The sequence below is a fragment of the Anopheles coustani genome, chromosome 3 (genome assembly GCF_943734705.1).
Source record: "Anopheles coustani chromosome 3, idAnoCousDA_361_x.2, whole genome shotgun sequence".
NCBI classification, from domain to species: Eukaryota; Metazoa; Arthropoda; class Insecta; order Diptera; family Culicidae; genus Anopheles; species Anopheles coustani.
Genome location: NC_071288.1, coordinates 15,346,237 through 15,365,053, shown reverse-complemented (window position 1 = coordinate 15,365,053; position 18,817 = coordinate 15,346,237). Strand labels below are relative to the sequence as shown.

Genomic DNA, 18,817 nt, shown 5'->3' with positions numbered 1-18,817 from the left:
CAAATGAGAAGATTCGACCTCTGATGGTTACCATAGAAAAGATATCACCACACTTGTGTTATGCACATGTGGTTGCGCTTGACTTCGGGCCAAAAAGGGAAGGCGTAGCAAACCGGTCCATCATCAGCTGAGCTGTTTCGGTCGGCATTCAACAAATAGTCAGTATAAGAACTACGTGTTAACAAAAAGCAAACGTAAAACGAAAAACTAAAAAGCAACCTAACATCGATGCCATGTACGGGCGCTTACACCGATCAGTGGGGGTAGTTTCGATTCGGGTTGGATATTTCCTTTTTCCTCTATTTTGAACGCAGCAATGTAGAAGCTTAAAAAATCTTGGGTCTGATGCACAGCTTGTGGTTTTCAGGAAGAAGGTAGTTCAATGAAAAAGAATAGAATAGATTTGAATAAATTAAACATTTTTGGGTGGGAGCTAAAAATGCCTGCGCGTTGGACCATATCAACTTCATTAATTTGATTTCTAACTCATCTTCTTTTTGCCACTAGTATAGAATTTGTTGGTCTGACTTGCGATAAAAAAATCTATTTATAAATTAATAATGATTTGAGTTGTATGTCTGAATTTCATAAAACGCTTCAAAGCGGTTAGAAAATTGTGTAACTCAACTGTTCGAAACTCCAGCTGGACTTGCTCTTCTGAGTTTGAGAGTTTTCGAATCTCAAATGCAAGTGCTACACTTTAACAAACATATGCTATCCGACCATGCCTTTAACTTCGCATGACCGTTCTTCCGCTTCGTCTCTCTTACTCCTAGTAAGAATGTTTTTATGGGATTCTTACTATTTAAGACTTCCGACCGAGTGTGCCCGTCTCGATGCTTGTGCAACATAGAAGTATTTCGAATGAACAACTTTGTAGTATTCCTTACGAGTCGACTTGAGTGGTCTGATTTTTAATTATCTGTTGCAGATACATTCTAGTCTTATAGCTTTTGCTGTAAATTGAACACAATCGCTAATTGATTATAGGCGCCTTTGAAAAATACTTTTTATCATGTTATCACATTGTTCCTTAAATGTGATTGTACGTGCATTTGTTCAATTTTAAAACAATTCCATCTCTTTCATTAAAAACAAGAATAAACATGCCAGGGCTATAAACCTAGAACATGCATGCCTAGAACTTCATTACTTCAAGAATAAGTCTCATCTACCTTCTTGGTCGTCTGGAGCTATGGATAAACATATAACCGATAAGAAAAAGAAAATTTTAAAACGTGCCTTATCAAAAAACTAACACTGTTCGCCTGGAAAATTTCGTTACTGTACAAACTATGACTATGTTAAAGTATCGATAAAAAAAACTGGTCCGACGATCGTTTGCCAATGTACCGAATGACATAGCGATCAACACGTCATAGTTTCACAGAATTTTACCGCTTATCTAAAAGTGATCTCAATTGGAAGCAATCAATGTGTAGATGCTAATCAATTAAGATACGCCTGCTTCGGTAAACATTGACATTTACTGTTACTGCTCGTCTAACCAAAAATGTCCCGCGAAGAAGAGGAGGACTCTCTCTTGGTCATCCGTGTGTAATGGAAAGATAAGATTTTTTTGCCGGCTAATTGCCGAAGTATCTTTTTTCTAAACTTCAAAGCTAGTTGCCCCTGTGTGTGTTGGGGGCCTATGCTTTTTGAAGGGAAAATGATCGCGTTGAACTTTCGGATATGGCAGTGAGTAAGAACAGAAACAACCATTCGGTATTCACTGTTCCCATCAACCCCAATATGTTGGTAACTGCTTCGCAAACTGGTAACAATAGTCATACAAATTTCTCATAATACAGATCAACATTACCGGCAAAAAAGAGGAACCGAGTCAATTTTCATCTTCAAGCCGTAATGCTGCGTTTCCTACTCGTGATGTACGTTGCAAGGCCCACCGGTTGTAATACACGTGATCGCTAATAGTTTTGAGTACGCAGCTCACGGCTACGAATGGATAAACTCGGTCACGGATGAGTGGCACGATTACGTTAGCATGGAACCGTGGCGCCTGGGAGGAAACAGCATCTCTTACACTATCTATGCTTAGTAGAAGATTGTTGGGCGGTTATCTCAATGTCATTGGCCAATTAAATGTTGGTATATTGTATAAGAACCATTTATAATGCTAGGTGGGAAATTCCAAAATATAATTGTTCGTTCAATTGTCAGACACTGGGCCACGTGTTTAAAAAAATTGGCGACTCTACGAAAAAACTCTTTTTTTAACTCGAGCGAAGCAACATCTCTGCTCTGCTTGTTAATGATAATGCTCACTAACACTCTACATTCTGATAGCATGATAGAGTTGCAATTGCATACGATGGAAGCTAATGTGCCGAGAGCAAAATTACTCTGATAAAACGAACGATTGCTTGACTCGACTCGTCTAGCTTTCAGTATAGAACTGTGTTGATCATGCGTATTACCGGCTTTAAAAATAGTATACGGCTAAAAAGGTTAAGTGAGGCATAAAAACTATTACGTTTGTTTATACTAGTCACGTAGACGAGTGACCCGGAAGGTCAAAGTCTCTATACTCAACCGTATAGTGGTGTTACCTTATACCTTAGGAAGCTGCATGGTTTCACTGTTTTCCACGGCTATTTTATCCTAGTACCCGGCCTACTGTGGTACAAAACGAGTGGTTAAAACTTATTCAATTAGCAATGCAATCCTGTAACTAAGATAGCCATTTTCTGTCCTAAAACTCTAGGTATGCCTTGGATTCGTTGTCGGCTGGAGTGTAAAAAAAGGCCAAAAAGTGTGGCCTTCGTTGATCGGAGTAGATTATAGAATGTTTCAGTGTTGAAGATCGGAAAAGGACCACCGTAACCATGTATCAGTGCCGCAAGTTTACTCGCAGGAATCTACTCTTCCTACTAATGATAGGGGTGATTTATCTTCTGCTCGATCATTACTTCACCGCGGAAGAGTATGGCGACAATAGGGAGAAACTGTAAGTTACCGAAAAAATTTAGTTCATACGTTGCTGCTGGGAACGAAGGTGCGTAATTCGTTGTTGTTTTTCACTTTCATGTACCAGTGTACTCATCGAAGAGTCGATTAAATCGCTCGCTAATCAGGGTGCTTGCAAAATGCCAAGCCTTCCGGTGGACTCGCCAGAAATGCTGAGCTTTCTCAGGGACGAACAGCCGGTCGAGTGTGGAACAGAACTTCAGGATTGGGTGAAATGTGAGGTAAGGTAGTTTTTGGCGTAATTTTTGTCACTCTCAATAATTTCTTTATATTCCGACTGTTTTTAGAAATCTATCTGTAGTATCAAGCCGGAGGTAATCAAGGAGAAGGGAAAGGTTACCTGTGATTACGCGGATATACTGCGGAAAAGCGACTACAAGCTTTCGTTTGGAGAAACGACACGCACAAGCAATAGTTACACGTTGCGGGCGAGTGATTTTGTACGTGCCAAGTGCTGGACCGAAAGCCGAACGGAGCGTTGGCAGGGAGTGCTGATAGGCATCCGGCAGGATGAAACGTTGCGATCACGGCCTAGCTGGAACAAGGAATCCGCCCTAAACGTCCTCATGCTTGGCTTTGATTCGCTCAGCCGAAACGCTTTCCAGCGCAAGCTCCCAAAGGCATACAAGTATCTCACGAAGTACCTTGGTGGGGATGTGCTCCAGGGATACAACATTGTCGGTGATGGGACGCCCCAAGCCCTCATTCCCCTGCTGACCGGGTTCACCGAGCTTGAGTTGCCCGACACCCGCCGGCGAATGAAAAACACCGAGTACGTGAACGTGTATCCGCTGATCTGGAAGGAGTACGAGAAGTATGGCTACGTGACGGCATTCAACGAAGACGTACCAAACATCGGTACCTTCTCCTATCGGTTGAACGGGTTCGATGAGCAACCGACCGATCACTACATGCGCACCTACTATGTCGCTATCGAAGCCTACCTCAGCTACTACAAGCGGTTATGCATCGGGTCGAAACCGCGCCACAAGGTGATGCTGGACTATACGCGCGACTTCATGGAGAGCTACCGCACGGCCATGCCACGGTTCGTTTTCAGTTTTCACGGCGAACTGTCCCACGATTCGATAAATCTGGTAGGGGTTGCCGACACCGACCTCACCAACTGGCTGGTGGATCTGAAAAAATCGGGCATCTTAAACAGCACGATTTTGGTGCTTATGTCCGACCACGGGAATCGGTTCGCCGAAGTACGCAACACGCTGCAGGGCAAGCAAGAGGAACGTCTACCGTTCTTTAGCTTCACGTTTCCCGATTGGTTTAAGGTGCAGTATCGCGACCAGTACGACAACTTCCGTCAAAATCTCGATCGACTCGTTACACCGTTCGATATACACGAGACTCTGCAGGACATACTAAGTAAGAATACAGAAGAATGGATTTGTATTAACGAAGGAAGGTTTCGCTGATTACCACTTTTTCTTCTTTTTCAGCATTGCAGACCCTCAAGACAAAACAAAAACCAGCCGTTACACGTGCCATATCGCTGTTCGATGTGATACCGCAAAATCGGTCCTGTGCCGATGCCTACATCGAGCCACACTGGTGCGCCTGTCTAAACTGGCAAACGATCAACGACACTGCCTCCTCGGAGGAGGTGTTCCGGTCGGCGAAAACCATCGTTGATACGATCAACCATCATACCGAGCGTCATCGGGGCATTTGCACCCTGCTGACGCTCGACGAGATCCGATGGGCTGCGCGATTGCAGCCGCACGAGGGTTTGGTGCGGTTCAAGCAGAACCGCGACACCGACGGTTTTCTCGGTGACTTTTCCTCCGACGCGATCCGCGTCGCACACGACATGTATCAGGTGAAACTAGTCACCAATCCCAGCAAGGCGATCTACGAGGCGAGCGTATTGCACGATCGCTTAAACAACCGGTTCCGGGTGAAGCTAGGGGATATCTCACGCATTAACAAGTACGGAGAGCAGGCCAACTGTATCTACGACCGGGATCCGGAGATGCGCAAATTTTGCTACTGCAAGGATAGCCATTGAACGTTGAGGATCGAGAAGTACGGAGAGTGGCCCCTGATCCTGAACGTTGGGACTTATACAACGTAAAACGACCCTGCTGACTGATTGAACTATGGCAGAGCATTTACAGAATCTAGAGTCGAGGAAGTTCCTTACTTTCTCCCTTTTTCCTACGGGTCACCCCCCATCGGCTGCGAAAAGTTGTTGTACATATATCTGTTATATAGAGCTAGGCAATACGATGGTGTCTCCATTGCATAAGAGTAACGGCAGTATTACTGCGCCCAAATTCATTATACTTAACCCATATACTTCCTCCTGTTTTTTGAAATATCATCTTGGATCGACGATCGATCCTAGCAAAAACCGGTGCCAGCGACCGCCGACGATTTGCAAAGTAGTGTTAACAACAATTCATCCCCTTTCTTTCGCGCGTCCTTCCCCGACGTTCAAAAGGGGTGGCGTGCGAAGCTTGAACTCTGGAAGTCAGGCCTCTAGAAGTCAGGGACACCATAGACCGGGTAAAGGGTTAAGCCACTTTTTCATAAATGTACCTACGTGTGTGAGTGTATGTGTGTAAAGCTTATGAGTGTTATGAAACTCGCCATTTGTTTTAGGTAGGGTGAATGATCTCGAATTATACTGAAGATTAAACGTTGGAGCTATCACTCCCATTTGGAAACAGTTTATTTGATGCAATGATTTCTAACTTCATGAAAAATATAACAGGGAAAGTAGTAGGAACTTTAAATGCACAACTAGAACGCTAGAAGCGAAAACCGAACTCATTATTAGTTGTTAGCTTTAATTTTTGAAATTAATCAAACCAGCGTTTAGCTCACCTTTAAAATCTCGATTCTGTTACTCGGAGGAAATACGCTAAGCGTTGTGAGAATTTATTTCTACGAACACGGTTCGTACCCTGCTGGAATTACCAGTTTGATGATTTTCTTTTGTAATTGAGTATTAAACTTAAGCATGGCAAGCAAATTCCTTGTCTATTTGTAAGAAATGAATACTAAAAACCAAACATTTAATTCCTAAGAATTTTTTTTCGATTTTTTCTTAAGAGAAAGAATTATTTTCAAATCGTCCAAAAAATTAAGTGAAAGAAAGCAATCCCGTTCTGTTCTACTACAATTTGAATCATCGAACACTACGAAAAAAATGGTTATTGGGAGCATGCAGTAAGCATGTCAGTTTGCCATAGAGATGAATCATATTTGATACCAGGATTCCAGTCCCAGTTCGGCGTCGCATCAGAGCGGATGGTTAGCAGTGCACGAGGTTCCTGAAAGGGTTAGCTGAAAAGTAAGGTTATCTTAGGCACGGCCGCGTGGTGTCGCCGAGCTGGAGCTCAAGTCAGAGAAATCCTAGCCGACGTACATCTCGTGCTGTTTGAGTAATCAAGCGGATCACGAGTTTCGTGCGATCTGACAAACGGAAGGAAATATTCCTTTCGTGACGGCGGGTGAGCAGCCACATTTTGACTGCGCACTAGCGTGGTTGGCTAGCAGTGCTCCTGGCCGCATGGTGGCAGTCAAAAGGCGATGCCTACAGAAAATCGAAAACCACAGAAAACCAGGACATATGGCCTTTAGTAGCCAGTCCTTAACCAAAAGAGGTCTATGTCTCCAGGTTAGCTTGCGAAGGCCCAGGAAGCTGGATTCAATAGCCGTACTGGAGTAAATCCTCGCCGAAGTGAAGAAGAAGAAGAATATCAGGATTTACATCTGCTTGCATAAGAAATCTTATCCTGAATCGACAGTACTTTCTTTCATTGTATGATGAAAAATTTGTTCAACACGGGTAGGCTTCTGTCTTTCTTCTTTTTCTATGGTTATGTATTTTCTGTCGTACAATTATATGTATAGTGCCAACGGTGTTATTCCCTGCCCTGCGAATGGTGATTCTTACCCACATTTCGTCGTGCGTATGATCATTCATCCATACAATAGCATCTTTTAAATACGTTGTAGTGACCGGGCGCATCGTTGAATCACTTGCAGTATCGTGGCAGGATTTACCGGAATCAAGCAACACTTCATGGCCTAATGTTACTCTTCCAGCAGACACTTCTAACGGGTTGAGCGGCGTGTAACCTAAAACCATCACGCTCGAAGATGAACGTCGCAGAGAAACGCCCGATCGCATCCGTCTGTTTGTTTATGTTTATACGGGATGTTGATGTTGATTTGATTTATTTGATTGAAAATATTGGTGTTGCTTTCTTTTCTTAATTTTCCTTCAATGGCTCGATAACGGTACCACCACGAATTTGTCCCCATCCAATCAAACTGTGAAGATAAAGAAAAGTAATGAATCGATAAAGTAAAGTAATGATAAATTTGCCTATAATAGGTTGATCGAACTTACCGCCAATGGTTTTCCACACGTCGGCTGAGAGCAATCTTTTCGTTCTTCTCTGTGCACACCGGGTTGGTGAGGGCAATCTTAGCCAAATCGGCACGCGTAGCAACGACCCGACCGCCGGTACTCAGTGAACCGATGTTGACCAGCAGCATTTCATGCCGGACGAGCTTCTGCACCTTGGCGCCCTTCTTGTCACCCTCCGTGCGCACACCGAGCAGACGCTTCAGCAGATAATACGACACTTCCAGCTCGATGAAGATGTTCGGTAGCGCACCAACGGCACCGAGCACCTGACCGACCAGACGATCCGCACGACACAGTGTCGGTTCGATCTTGGTACCGACACCGATAAGCCCTCCAGGGACGGCAAACTGCAGCTCGTTCTGCTCGGTGTACAGCGAGACAATCTTCGAGAAGATCGGTTTGCAGGTCAACCGTCCCTCCGCGTCCTTGCTGACCAGTCCGGGCCGGACCTCGATCTCCTGGCCGACGGTGAGGACACCGCGCAGAATCGAACCACCCGCAACACCACCCTTCAGGTCGTTCACCTCGCAACCCGGCTTATTGACGTCGAACGAGCGGATTACGATCAGTCGCGGTGGATCAATAAAGTTGCGAGGCGGGATGGGAATCTTCTTCGTAATGTACTCGCACAGCACCTCGATGTTGTACTTGAGCTGGGCCGAAATCGGAATGATCGGAGCACCCTCCGCCACCGTGCCCTGCACGAACTTCACGATCTGATCGTACTGCTCCTTCGCCTGCGTGTCCTTGACGAGGTCTATCTTATTCTGCAAGATGATGATGTGCTTCAGCTTCATGATCTCGATGGCGGCCAAATGCTCGGACGTCTGGGGCTGCGGACAAGATTCGTTGCCGGCGATCAGCAGCAGGGCGGCGTCCATGACGGCTGCACCGTTCAACATCGTTGCCATAAGGATGTCGTGACCGGGGCAATCGACGAAGCTGACGTGGCGCACCAGCTGGAAGCGTCCGGTACAAGCCGGACGGTAGCACGGGAAGCTGTCGTCCTTGCTCGAACCACCCGACGTAAAGCACGTCGGTCGCAAGCATTTCGGGTTGTCACATTTATATATCTTTGCATTCGCATAACCTATCGTAAGAAACATAGCATAATGTAGTCCTTGGTATCGAATATTTGTAAAAGCAGCAAAAACTCACGAAATACCTCATCTTTATGTAATGATACACCCATACAATTCCAGAACTCACACAAATTATATTTCAGTAGACTCCCGGTTTTAGTTTCTATCTACTTCATTTTGAAACGCTCATCTAGTGGTTTGATTATTTTCAATTAAAGCTGGAGAATTATTTCTCGCAGGACTGTAAAAATTGCGTTTGTTACAATACCTTCCACTACCACGGATGCTTGGAAGTCTACCGTAATATTATGTTTTGTTTAATTCTTGAGTGCGATACGAGAAAATGATTTTCACACCGGATACACCTCCGCATGTGTATTCATAAGAGAAAATAAAGACGACACGCTGAACACTTTGGTTTTGTCATGTTTATTCAAACGTTTCCTCTTTTAAACCGTTTGTTATAACAGGATGTGATAATGCGGCCGTTTTACCGTTCTCGTACGAAATTGTCACTTCGGGTAGTTCCACATTAACAGTTTGATGATTTTATAGTAAAAAAAGATTCATAATTTTCAATAGAAAAATGTCATAACAGAGGAACGAAAAATTCTGTAAATACGGGGTTAATTCTACAGAATCATCCGTTGGCTCACGTCTCTCGTTCGTAGAGTAAAAGCGTTAGCTTGAATACTAAAATATAATTTTGCGACAGTTGGCACTACCGCAAAGGCACTCGGTTTGCGGTTGATCATTCCGTACATTACTGTTGCTGGTGTTACTACCCGTACTGACGTTAGCATTGGCAATTCCATTAAAGCAATCTCCGCCATTCGAGCTGTTTAAGGAACTGTTGTTCATCCCAAGCTGCGAGTGATAATTGAAGGTGAGTTCTTCACCGACCTCAATCCGTCGGCGGGCAAAGAATGCCAAACGCGGCAGATACGGATCAAGGCAGTCGATCCACACCGACCAGATGCCGCAATTTGGGTCACAAGAATGGTTAAAGAAACGCGTCACATTCCCATACCGAGCAGCATCCAGCGTGAACGGATTGTCAGTACCGTTGAAGTCCAAGTCAAAAAGATAGGTGCGACCGACCGCATCATACTCGCGGCCCCGCTTTTCCGCCTCGTCATACGAGATGACTTCTCCGCAATACTCTGCGATGTACTGGCCCTCGTAAATGACGCTGTTTGTTCGCACACCCCAGCCACGCCCATTGGACGTTTTGAACACGGTCAGATTACACTTGCCACCTTTCTGCACCACCCGATTGTGACAGTCGGGGCCGCAGGAGCACTTGGAGTTGCACTCAAAAATCGGTGCACCGGCCTGCAGGAGCAGTCGTTTTTTGACGCTGTAGGCGAACCGACCGTCGGACATCTTGCCGCAGCAGTTACTTCGGATGCTACACGGATTACACTCACAACCCCACGGTGGATCGTTCGGGATCGAGATCCCTTCGCCGGGAATGTTTGTCTGCAGGTACGTAAAATTGTTCGGTGGGGCATCCAGATCTTGTTCGTTCTCGACGATTATTTTGTACGTCGGCTCATGACGAAGAATTTCCTCCTCGAATCGTTTCAACTCCTTGAGCTGATCGCGACGCTTGACGAATGATAACTCGCAGCGCATGTTGTGCACGATTCGATCCCAGGTGTATTTACTTTTACACTTATTTATCCGCACCTTCGCCATCACAATTAGATCCGCTCGTAACTGATTCCAGTCGTACTCTTTGTACTCACTCAATATTTCTTTCATTGTTTTTGCTCCCTTTTCGTGAGCTTCGATCGCCTGCTGATAGGCAGGGGTTGCCTTTACCTCCGCTTGTATTTTAACCACTATTGCCTCCAACGTGGCAAGTTCGCGAATCAAAAACTCATCCAGTATGGTACAGTCGGCCACGTTTTTTAGTGGTTCCCATGTGTTGGACTCTGATGGATAGCCCAACCATTTGATTTGAAAGAAAGGCAAATTTGCCACCAGCTGAACGTCCAAGATGGCCTCAACCTTGTATTCTTCCGATGTTGACGTTTTCTGCCGAATCACGCTTCTAACACGGTTCTGGCTAGCCGGCCTGGGTTTTGTCCTGGCGGTGGAAGCACTTGTACTTCCTCCTCCCAGTGACGTTTGTTTTCTTCGGTTGGAACGCTTCGGCGCGTTCGTTTCGTCCTGCATGTCGTCCGGCAGTTCCCGCTCGTTGTTATCTGTAGGAAGATAAATGGGCAATGAATGGCGATCCGGTCCAACTTTCCGTGGGGTTGCCATTCCGTTAACGCGCGTGGGGGAAGCCTCTTTGTTTCCACCATTTGTCATCATCAAAGTAGGCTCCGGTGGGGACATTTTGAAAAAGTCCATAATTTTTGCCTGCTTCATTCTGTTCAGTTCACCCTTGGATGGACTTTCTTGTGCCGTTTCCGATGCACTCGTGTCGAGCGATAGTTTACGCTTTCGGTCGGTAGTATCCTTCGAGATTTGTGCTTCCACTTGTTCTACTGGTGAAGCCTCAACTGTATCGACTTCTTGCTTCACGGTAGCATGTTTGTATAGCGGCTTAAAGCGTTCGTGTATCTTTTGCAGATACATGTTAAACGCATTGGGATCGGTCGTCAGTCTGTCGATCTGCTCCTTGGACAAACATTCTGAGTGCGTGCACGGTGGAGTCAGAAACCGGTAGTACCGAGTGCAGGAAATTCGCGGTGTATCACGAACGACGTACGATGGTTTGGGAGAGATAGAGAGAATAGAAAGAGAAAATACATTTTTATGTATAGTAACACGTTGTAAGAGCTAAAACTATTTCTATTTGTTATAACAGTTCTATTTGTAAATTTCAATAGATTTACTATCACAGATTCCTTCCTTGCTTTTATTGAACCTCCTGGAAGGATTCCTGTCGTTCGTTGCTACTAGCTACACAATTCTGTATTTCCTCTTGCTTTCTCTCATCTCTCTTACGCACATACACACGCACACAGTACGAATCATTCGGGAACCAACTAAGTAGGCTTCTCCATAATGTTGAGTCAACACGAGGCAGGATCAGAGCACTTAAATTTTCCAATCATGGAATGTTGTGACGGGAATGTTCGATAGGACCTTCACAGTCTTAGGCATCGGATGGGAGGCAACCACGAAACGGAGCGCTGCTTCTGTTGGCACACAATTTTTTCGTGAGCAAACGTAAGCGAGGTAGAAAGCAATAAGAAAACACTGGACAGAAAGTATACCGGAAAGTGAACGCATAACAGCCGCGAAATATTGACAGTTGTACCTAAAATACCACGGAAGATGGATTTTCCAAACGGATGGAACAGTGTGGAAGTGGCGTGATTGTAGCTACAGTGCAATTATGTGTAATCATGTATGTACAAAGTGAGGCTACTTACCCAGCTTAATAGTAATGTTTCGTTCTAATTCGTTCTTGAATCGAACCGTCTGCACACCTGAGATGGCTTTTACGACTGTCGACTTGCCGTGGGCTACGTGTCCGATCGTCCCAATATTGATCGTAGCTTGTCGTGAAATTACCTCCGGTGAAAGCGGCGTTAACTTGGTAATGTCCTAAAACAGCGAAAAAATTTACATTAGCTAAAACAAATGGCCAAAGAGAAGAAGGTTGTTGATAAGTTTGTTCACATCTCCATTTCGGAAATGAGTGTGTCGTAAATTGTCCTGCATTTAGTATAGATATTTCTTCTTCGTCCTACTTTGCTCCTGTGTTTTTGACGGCCGGAGTTAACATAACCTATAAATTCCTGAGGGCATAACACCATTGCATCAGCTTGCAAAGTATCTATCCTATCACTAGAATCACTGCTAGCATCGATCACCCAGTATTCACGATGAAAATTGGTGGTGATGATAATGAATAGACAACGTTTTATTCCACCAAAACGTCCTTAAAACCAGCATGGAAATGTCTTGTTGGCATCTCATCATACGGCGTTGAAAAGTTCCTACCAGTCTCGATGGATGGGGAATGGTTAAAATTACAACTTTCACAAAGTCTCACCAGTTTCGACAAGTCCTGCTGCTGTAGATGCGGTTGCCCTGTAGTGGCAGTGGAAGATTGCTGGTCGGCAGAGGACATCGTCTGCGAATTTAATCACACACTTCTGAGAATAGACAAAATCGGTCTTTCCGAAAGCGAATCTCACGAGCAGCAGAATGGGAAGCGCTATTGGCGTTTGGCACAAGACTAGTGTTGGCAGAATCGGGATGTGGAAGACTCGGAGATTGGATCCCTTGACGGAACTCAAAGGAGTAGATTCCATTTGACGGATTTGTTTCGGTTGGGATTTAAATTTCATTTGATTGGTTTGATGGCACAGGTAATTTTGTAATATTTAATTCCAGATAGAAAATGATAACTTGGCGATAGAGGTTCATAAATATATTTAAAAGTGCATAGAACTTAAGAAATCATCATGTTTTTCATATGGGTCCGGATCATGCTTACAGCTCTACTACTGCAGTGTTTCCAACGTAAAATTTATAGCAACAATTTTGAAAAGTTTTGCAATTGAAAACGATCGTCCCTGTAGTACCTTAAACAAACACCAATCATAATTTCAAATAGTGAAAACATTCAAATACTAGATTTTCACCATTTCTCGTACATTTTCTCGAGTGCGCCGGAGGAATAAGTTAAGTAAAAATCAATACGGATAATGGCAACACTGTACCGGCATTTTTCGCGAACCATTTAAACGTCAGTCTGCGAAAAAACGAAGCGGTGCGATCAAGGTACGCTTACCGTTTACCTAGATAAGGATTGAAGAAGCATAAAATAACATCTGGTAATCACTATTACTCGCTAGTAAACTTGTTTCATCGTACTTTGAACACACCCGATCGATTCTATTTGCTCGTAGAAAGCCGTACATTGCAGATTCTTTCATTGCGGCGTTGTTCCCTTGTACGTGCGTGTGTTGTTTGTGTGTAAGCGCGCCTGCTAGGCGAAAACAAATCGCGTTCGACGGTGAACCAGGCGTTTACTGCAGGCAGAAAGCGGTCTCAATGGCTTCAACGGCTAAAAAGGTTAAAAAGTCGTCCGAAGCTTTGGACGACGAGTCCGAGGCACTGGAAGCAGTGGACAGTTGCCAGAACGAAATAGACGCGCTGAACGAAAAGGCCAGCGAGGAAATTCTGAAGGTCGAGCAGAAGTATAATGCACTTCGAAAGCCGTACTACCAGAAGCGCAACGAAATTATCAAACGCATTCCAACGTTCTGGGTGACGGCCATTTTAAACCACCCGCAAATCTCGGGCATCTTGGAGGAGGAAGAGGAAGAATGCCTACAGTTCCTCGAGAAACTGGTGGTAGAAGAGTTTGATGACATCAAGAGCGGGTATCGGATTCAGTTTTACTTCGATGAGAATCCTTATTTTGAAAACAAGCTGCTTACGAAAGAGTTTAATCTAGGTTCTAATGGAGGTACGTAGGAAGCAGGCATCACAGGAGATGCATAGTAAACGCGCTGACACATTACCATTACCTCTCCTTTTACAGACAGTCCCTCATCGACGAGCACCACAATAAAATGGAAACCAGATCGCGATCTGACAACAATGCTCCCAAAGAAAACGGCCAACACACGCCGAAAACGCAATCTGGAATATCGCACGTTTTTCGACTGGTTCACCGACAATAATGATCCAATCAATGATGACATTGCCGAGCTGATCAAAGATGATCTATGGCCCAACCCGCTGCAGTACTATCTGGTGCCGGACATCGAAGTCGAACCAGAAGACGACGATGATGGGGAAGGCTGCGAAGAATTCGGCGAAGAAGCCGACGAGGAAGAAGTGGATGAGGTGGAGGACGAAGAAGAAAAGGCATCCTAGACGGATGATCTTATTCCCCCTAAACCGATGGAAGCGGATCCCTCTCAATTTCTACCGAAAGCTGAAAAGTACAGTTTTCTCGTCTCGGTGCCGATAATCGGAACTGTTTTCACTCTGCATTCAATTGGAACTACACACGTTATTCAAGTAGGCAAACAGGATCTTGAATGAACTCCACATCTAAACAACAAGCACTGCAACGGTTACACTAATCGCGCTAAGAATAATTGAAACTTTAGTTCCCATACATAGCTGTTCAATTTTCGTTTGAGCTTTCTTCGTAATTTTCGTAGTGGTACCGATTGAAAGAAATATAATCTAAAACAAACGGTAAAAGGATAGCCGGTGATATTGTTAGTATCTTTATCCATTATGTCCCCGAGGTAGGGATGAAAATTTTCGTGTTCTGTAGAATGTCGTAAATATACTGTGTATGACGGATCCGAATATCAAGATCCTCGAGGGAATTATTTAATTTTCCGAAACATTATTACAATACTTGTTTTGTATGGCCCTTATAGGTCCGGTTTTTTATTTTTCTTATCGACTGTATTCAATTTCATACTTCTATATGGCCAGGATTGAGTGAACGAGACAGGTGTTTTGTGTACCTCGATCCGCGTCGATCCGTGGCCGTCCGCTATGAACCAAGCAGTCCACGAAACCATCGTGAAGCACCCTGAAAACTCGCTACATACAGTTCCTTGCCGATTGCTGGCGTTTTAGACAGGCGCGGCAATGATCTCGGTGTACTTCTTGATTTTGCTGGCAACGCTCATGTCCACATACTTGTCACCAATCGAAACGACCATACCACCAATCAACGCCGGATCAACCTTGGCAGTGAGTTGAATGGTTTCGTTCGGTTTCAGGAATGCCTATCAGAGGAGGATGAGTTTGGCATATGTTAAAAAATGCAACAATAAAGGGGCCAGTCTACCGCACTTCCATACCTTGAGAGCGTTTTCCAGTTGCTTGCGTTGTCCATCGTCCAGCGGTTTCGCGGTCTTAACCTCGCACACCACCTCACCACGTTCGGCGGCCATGATCAGTCGGAACGCATTAATAATACCGTCCAGGCGAGCAAGACGTCCATTTTCGGCCAACAGCTGCAGCAGATTTCCGGTGGCCGCATTGTATTTCACCTTGTCCGACACATCCTTGAGGGCGGTCGCCTTAACGCTACGCTTCGTCGTTGGATCGCGCAGAAGATCGCGTACTTTCGAATCCGTTCGCAGCTGGGTCTGGAGCGCCTTCAGGTCTTTCTCAACCACATCGAGCACCTTGTTCTTGGAGGCGGCCGAGTAGAGGGCGCAAGCATAGCGACCCTCCAAGCCAAACACCTGCACCGGGGGCTTGACCAGCTGAGCGGCGACCGAGCTGGTGCTCAGTTGACGAGCCTGTAAATGTTCCGGATGATAAATTACATAACCGTGTTTTTGCCTTCCTTCATAACCTTCACGCAATCGGTAGCGGCGACACTTGATGCATGAATACCGTGTCGCTGCCTTCGACTGGTGTTCCAGTTTCGAATTGGTTGTCCGTGGAATAAATCTTCCGGTTAATACTCACTAGCACAGTAAATTTTCCAGATGCAGCCATCTTTCTTCGTCGTTAGTGGTTGAAAGATTCCTTGCGCGATTCGGCTGTTTTTGCTTCGACAATTTCCACTTGACAGCTCGCGTAAACGTTTGACGTTTCAGAATGAATGATCCAAAATTTATTTTGAAACAATTTTTGCGTTCCAAAGATCAGTTTTGGAACATTACACAGTTTCAAGCTCCAGAAAAATAAATTTATTGTGCTATTTAATCGTATCTCTCATGCAAAAAGCGGCAGTTATATCTCAAGTATAGACTTAAAAAACCAAAGATGATTCTATTGACTCTCGTATTGGATGGCTATAGGAAGGCATGAAGTAATGGAACACCCACAGATCACTGCTTTCCGATTCCGCAAGCTTTCGCTTATTTATGAATTAAAAGCATGAAAAACACGATTTTAAAAACTTAAAGGTATTATATATTACAGTTTACTAATTTAACAATTAGCTGTCGAGGAGATTGTAATCATTTGCTTGACCCATAACGTCACGCATCATTTGTATGATCGTTTCGTAATGGGCTACTTTCCGGTTTAATACTTCCAGTTTCTTGTTGTACACGGCTTTGGGCATTTGCACGTATTCTTCCCCTTTGAATATGAATTCGCTTATTTGCTCTTGTTTCACTGGCAGTTCGTCGTTGCTCTTTATCTCCGCGTAGGTATCGGCCTTTAATTCGGTAGACTTTGTTGAAGATGTTGCTGGAGACTTTTGAGCAGCTGGTTTGGAAGCTGGGATGGTTCCTGATGGTTTATTATCTGCAACACTGATAATTGGGCTTTGTGTATGGTTTTGACGGATTTTAGCAACTGATTTGGATGCTGGACTAAAGACCACCGATGAGTTATGTTCTTCAACACTGGCAGTTGGGATCTGTATCTGGGTTTGCCCGATTTTGGCACAAACCAATCGTGCTTTGCGTAAAATTGTCCCATCGCTCATTTGTATTGTTATGGGTTGCTTGTCGATACTAGACAATGGAGAAACAGTTTTCTTTACTTTCGCTTGCATTTCGACAATTTTGGCGATAGTATTCTTTCGCTTGCGGGCTATCGTCACCGGAACCAATTTCACTGGCTGAGATTCCATTGTCCACTCGTCGTTCGCTGAATTGACTTCGTCCAATGGTTCTGTAAGTTGGACGATACGATCAAGAGGATTACTTGGATTGCTACCATTAATTTGCCAGAACTTACCATCTTCTTCAAGAGAATCGTCCAATACTGGAATGGTTTCAAAGTGTTCCTTGTTGTCATCTTCTTGCTCATGATCATTGTTAGAAGCCATCGACTCTATTGGGTCGAAATTGTCTGCCGTACTCTCCAGCGTACTGGTCCATACAAAAGGTGTAGCGGTCTGCAACAGCAAAGTACGCCTTTGACTGCGACATAAGTAGATGTCGGAAAAGTGGACCTCACACAGAAAACGAGCGGTTTTGGTATCTCCTGCAGCAAGTGTTATTCCCGCATTTTGTAGCCACACACCGCGCCTTGCTTCGTCTTTTGGAAAGGCGAAAAACGTTAAATTAGTATTGTCCACTGAGTTATTCAAGCATCCATGGTAGCTGCAGAGCTTTTTTAAGCCAGTGGAGCGTGATTTTTCCATTGTTGTACAGAGATTTTCGATAGATAGCGTTTCCTTGCGTTATTTACTTTTGATCTGCAGTACAACACCAGCGGATGTAAACTGTAGGACGGTTGGAACTGTCAGATGCTCAGGCACAACACGGACCAAGATGAGTGAAAGAGGAGGTCAAGCATTTTACATAATGAGCTGGCTGAAACCGGTGGGAGTGTGGTTGACAATTTGCAAAAATTTTCTTCTACCGAGTATTTCACTCGGTCACTCATCACATCGTGGAAAAGGCGTTCAACGTAACCATGAAAGAAGCATTCTGCAGTTTCGATTATACTATTTGACCGAACTGTCAAAACCATGGCGGCGCAGGAAAATTTTTTGCGTCGACCTGTCTGTTTCACCAATCTTGACACAGACAATCGATCGTCGCGTCATCGTTGCGGTCTGTCAGTCGCTGAATTCCGTAATTTCGTTCGGGCAGAGTTTCGTTTCGTTTGTTTCTGTTCACTGTTGTTGTTGCTTGGAGAAAGGCAAGAAAAGTTCTGAAAGGGCAAAATATCGTCCATGATGCGTGCGGTGATTACGTGAGTCAAGATGGAAAGTCATTTTTAGCTGCTTTTCTATTGTTCACTGTCCTCGAATACCGGGTCATAGAAAAGGGTACCCGAATACACCCAGCAGCTCTTCATTCACATTTCTTCGCTACTGTCTGGTGCAAAAAAAAGTGTGGCGTTCGGCTATAAGTCGCAACAGCGTAGAAAAACCTTCACATACGCCCCCACGTTACCGAGAAGGCCAATTTTCTCCCACGGGATACACATTATGCTTCTTTAAGCGATAGCAAATGGCGACTCTTGTGACGACAGTGTATCTAGTTGCACAGTGACGACAGTGGTGCTGTTTTTCTCCAATGCATCGTATCGGTGGCCCCAAGTGTGTGTATCTGTTACCAGCAAATGGTAGCCACCCCTTGAATTGCGGTAGTGTTCTCGAAAGGGCCTGTACCAGCGAGGTATAGTGTTGTGTCCTCCCCTCATCTATGTTCCGGCTCAGTGTCATTGCGGAATGTTTCGCACCATCCGAGTGCCACTGTTGTAAAATAATGCAAGGCTGCAAATCGTTGCGTCGGTCGCATTATGCGTATTGCAGGTGTAACCTGTAAAATCAACAAAAAGTTCAACGATCTTCGTTCGTCGCTACGCTTCATTGAATCTTGTCGACCCCCCATGCACGTCCCGTGTCTGATGCTTTTATCGTAATGGGAGTAAAGAGCTAAAAAAAGCACAAAAATTACTAACGGGCGGAACT

The 18,817-nt window shown here is 44.7% G+C and overlaps 5 protein-coding genes across 9 annotated transcripts; 2 read left to right on the top strand and 3 right to left on the bottom strand.

The window, feature by feature from the left end:
* Positions 1-2,378: 2,378 nt before the first annotated feature.
* On the top strand, positions 2,379-6,028 carry LOC131271875 (uncharacterized). 2 transcript variants are annotated; one of them, XM_058273439.1, is made up of 5 exons: positions 2,379-2,431; positions 2,726-2,968; positions 3,056-3,209; positions 3,276-4,368; positions 4,443-6,028. In XM_058273439.1, exons 2-5 carry the CDS (start codon positions 2,847-2,849, stop codon positions 5,009-5,011), a joined length of 1,938 nt encoding a protein of 645 aa, XP_058129422.1. In that variant the 5' UTR covers positions 2,379-2,431; positions 2,726-2,846; the 3' UTR covers positions 5,012-6,028. The 2 variants fall into 2 exon arrangements, with proteins under 2 accessions (XP_058129422.1, XP_058129421.1); XM_058273438.1 differs by having other exon boundaries at positions 2,418-2,642.
* A 780-nt stretch (positions 6,029-6,808) lies between these two features.
* On the bottom strand, positions 6,809-12,666 carry LOC131271874 (eukaryotic translation initiation factor 2 subunit 3-like). Of its 2 annotated transcripts, XM_058273437.1 has the most exons (4): positions 12,491-12,666; positions 11,865-12,039; positions 7,367-8,477; positions 6,809-7,287 (listed from the first exon to the last, which is right to left on the bottom strand). In XM_058273437.1, exons 1-4 carry the CDS (start codon positions 12,566-12,568, stop codon positions 7,227-7,229), a joined length of 1,425 nt encoding a protein of 474 aa, XP_058129420.1. In that variant the 5' UTR covers positions 12,569-12,666; the 3' UTR covers positions 6,809-7,226. The 2 variants fall into 2 exon arrangements, with proteins under 2 accessions (XP_058129420.1, XP_058129419.1); XM_058273436.1 differs by lacking the exons at positions 6,809-7,287; positions 7,367-8,477 and adding an exon at positions 8,946-11,117.
* Positions 12,667-13,188: 522 nt separating this feature from the next.
* On the top strand, positions 13,189-14,775 carry LOC131271882 (protein SET). Of its 3 annotated transcripts, none has more exons than XM_058273445.1 (3): positions 13,189-13,277; positions 13,353-13,915; positions 13,991-14,775. In XM_058273445.1, exons 2-3 carry the CDS (start codon positions 13,498-13,500, stop codon positions 14,326-14,328), a joined length of 756 nt encoding a protein of 251 aa, XP_058129428.1. In that variant the 5' UTR covers positions 13,189-13,277; positions 13,353-13,497; the 3' UTR covers positions 14,329-14,775. The 3 variants fall into 3 exon arrangements, with proteins under 3 accessions (XP_058129428.1, XP_058129429.1, XP_058129430.1); XM_058273446.1 differs by having other exon boundaries at positions 13,193-13,277; positions 13,357-13,915; XM_058273447.1 differs by having other exon boundaries at positions 13,225-13,277; positions 13,370-13,915.
* A 42-nt stretch (positions 14,776-14,817) lies between these two features.
* LOC131271883 (ATP synthase subunit O, mitochondrial) lies at positions 14,818-16,016 on the bottom strand. The gene is made up of 3 exons (XM_058273449.1): positions 15,901-16,016; positions 15,282-15,728; positions 14,818-15,206 (listed from the first exon to the last, which is right to left on the bottom strand). Exons 1-3 carry the CDS (start codon positions 15,928-15,930, stop codon positions 15,051-15,053), a joined length of 633 nt encoding a protein of 210 aa, XP_058129432.1. The 5' UTR covers positions 15,931-16,016; the 3' UTR covers positions 14,818-15,050.
* A 119-nt stretch (positions 16,017-16,135) lies between these two features.
* On the bottom strand, positions 16,136-17,536 carry LOC131271811 (THAP domain-containing protein 11-like). Its single transcript, XM_058273367.1, has 2 exons — positions 17,128-17,536; positions 16,136-17,061 (listed from the first exon to the last, which is right to left on the bottom strand). The coding sequence occupies exons 1-2, from the start codon at positions 17,534-17,536 to the stop codon at positions 16,376-16,378; spliced, it is 1,095 nt and encodes a 364-aa protein (XP_058129350.1). The 3' UTR covers positions 16,136-16,375.
* Positions 17,537-18,817: the final 1,281 nt, after the last annotated feature.

Excerpts from the sequence above, each read along its gene's own strand:
- LOC131271875 (XM_058273439.1), top strand. The coding sequence starts at position 2,847 with ATGTATCAGTGCCGCAAGTTTACTCGCAGGAATCTACTCTTCCTACTA. Across the intron at positions 2,969-3,055 it reads GGCGACAATAGGGAGAAACT|TGTACTCATCGAAGAGTCGA; the intron begins GTAAGTTACCGA and ends TTCATGTACCAG. Across the intron at positions 3,210-3,275 it reads AGGATTGGGTGAAATGTGAG|AAATCTATCTGTAGTATCAA; the intron begins GTAAGGTAGTTT and ends GACTGTTTTTAG.
- LOC131271874 (XM_058273436.1), bottom strand. The coding sequence starts at position 12,568 with ATGTCCTCTGCCGACCAGCAATCTTCCACTGCCACTACAGGGCAACCG. Across the intron at positions 12,040-12,490 it reads AGCAGGACTTGTCGAAACTG|GACATTACCAAGTTAACGCC; the intron begins GTGAGACTTTGT and ends TCGCTGTTTTAG. Across the intron at positions 11,118-11,864 it reads AAACATTACTATTAAGCTGG|AATGTTTGTCCAAGGAGCAG; the intron begins GTAAGTAGCCTC and ends GCACGCACTCAG.
- LOC131271883 (XM_058273449.1), bottom strand. The coding sequence starts at position 15,930 with ATGGCTGCATCTGGAAAATTTACTGTGCTA. Across the intron at positions 15,729-15,900 it reads CTGGAAAATTTACTGTGCTA|GCTCGTCAACTGAGCACCAG; the intron begins GTGAGTATTAAC and ends GAACATTTACAG. Across the intron at positions 15,207-15,281 it reads AACTGGAAAACGCTCTCAAG|GCATTCCTGAAACCGAACGA; the intron begins GTATGGAAGTGC and ends CTCCTCTGATAG.
- LOC131271811 (XM_058273367.1), bottom strand. The coding sequence starts at position 17,536 with ATGGAAAAATCACGCTCCACTGGCTTAAAAAAGCTCTGCAGCTACCAT. Across the intron at positions 17,062-17,127 it reads CGATTCTCTTGAAGAAGATG|AACCATTGGACGAAGTCAAT; the intron begins GTAAGTTCTGGC and ends TCCAACTTACAG.
- LOC131271882 (XM_058273445.1), top strand. The coding sequence starts at position 13,498 with ATGGCTTCAACGGCTAAAAAGGTTAAAAAGTCGTCCGAAGCTTTGGAC. Across the intron at positions 13,916-13,990 it reads TAATCTAGGTTCTAATGGAG|ACAGTCCCTCATCGACGAGC; the intron begins GTACGTAGGAAG and ends CTCCTTTTACAG.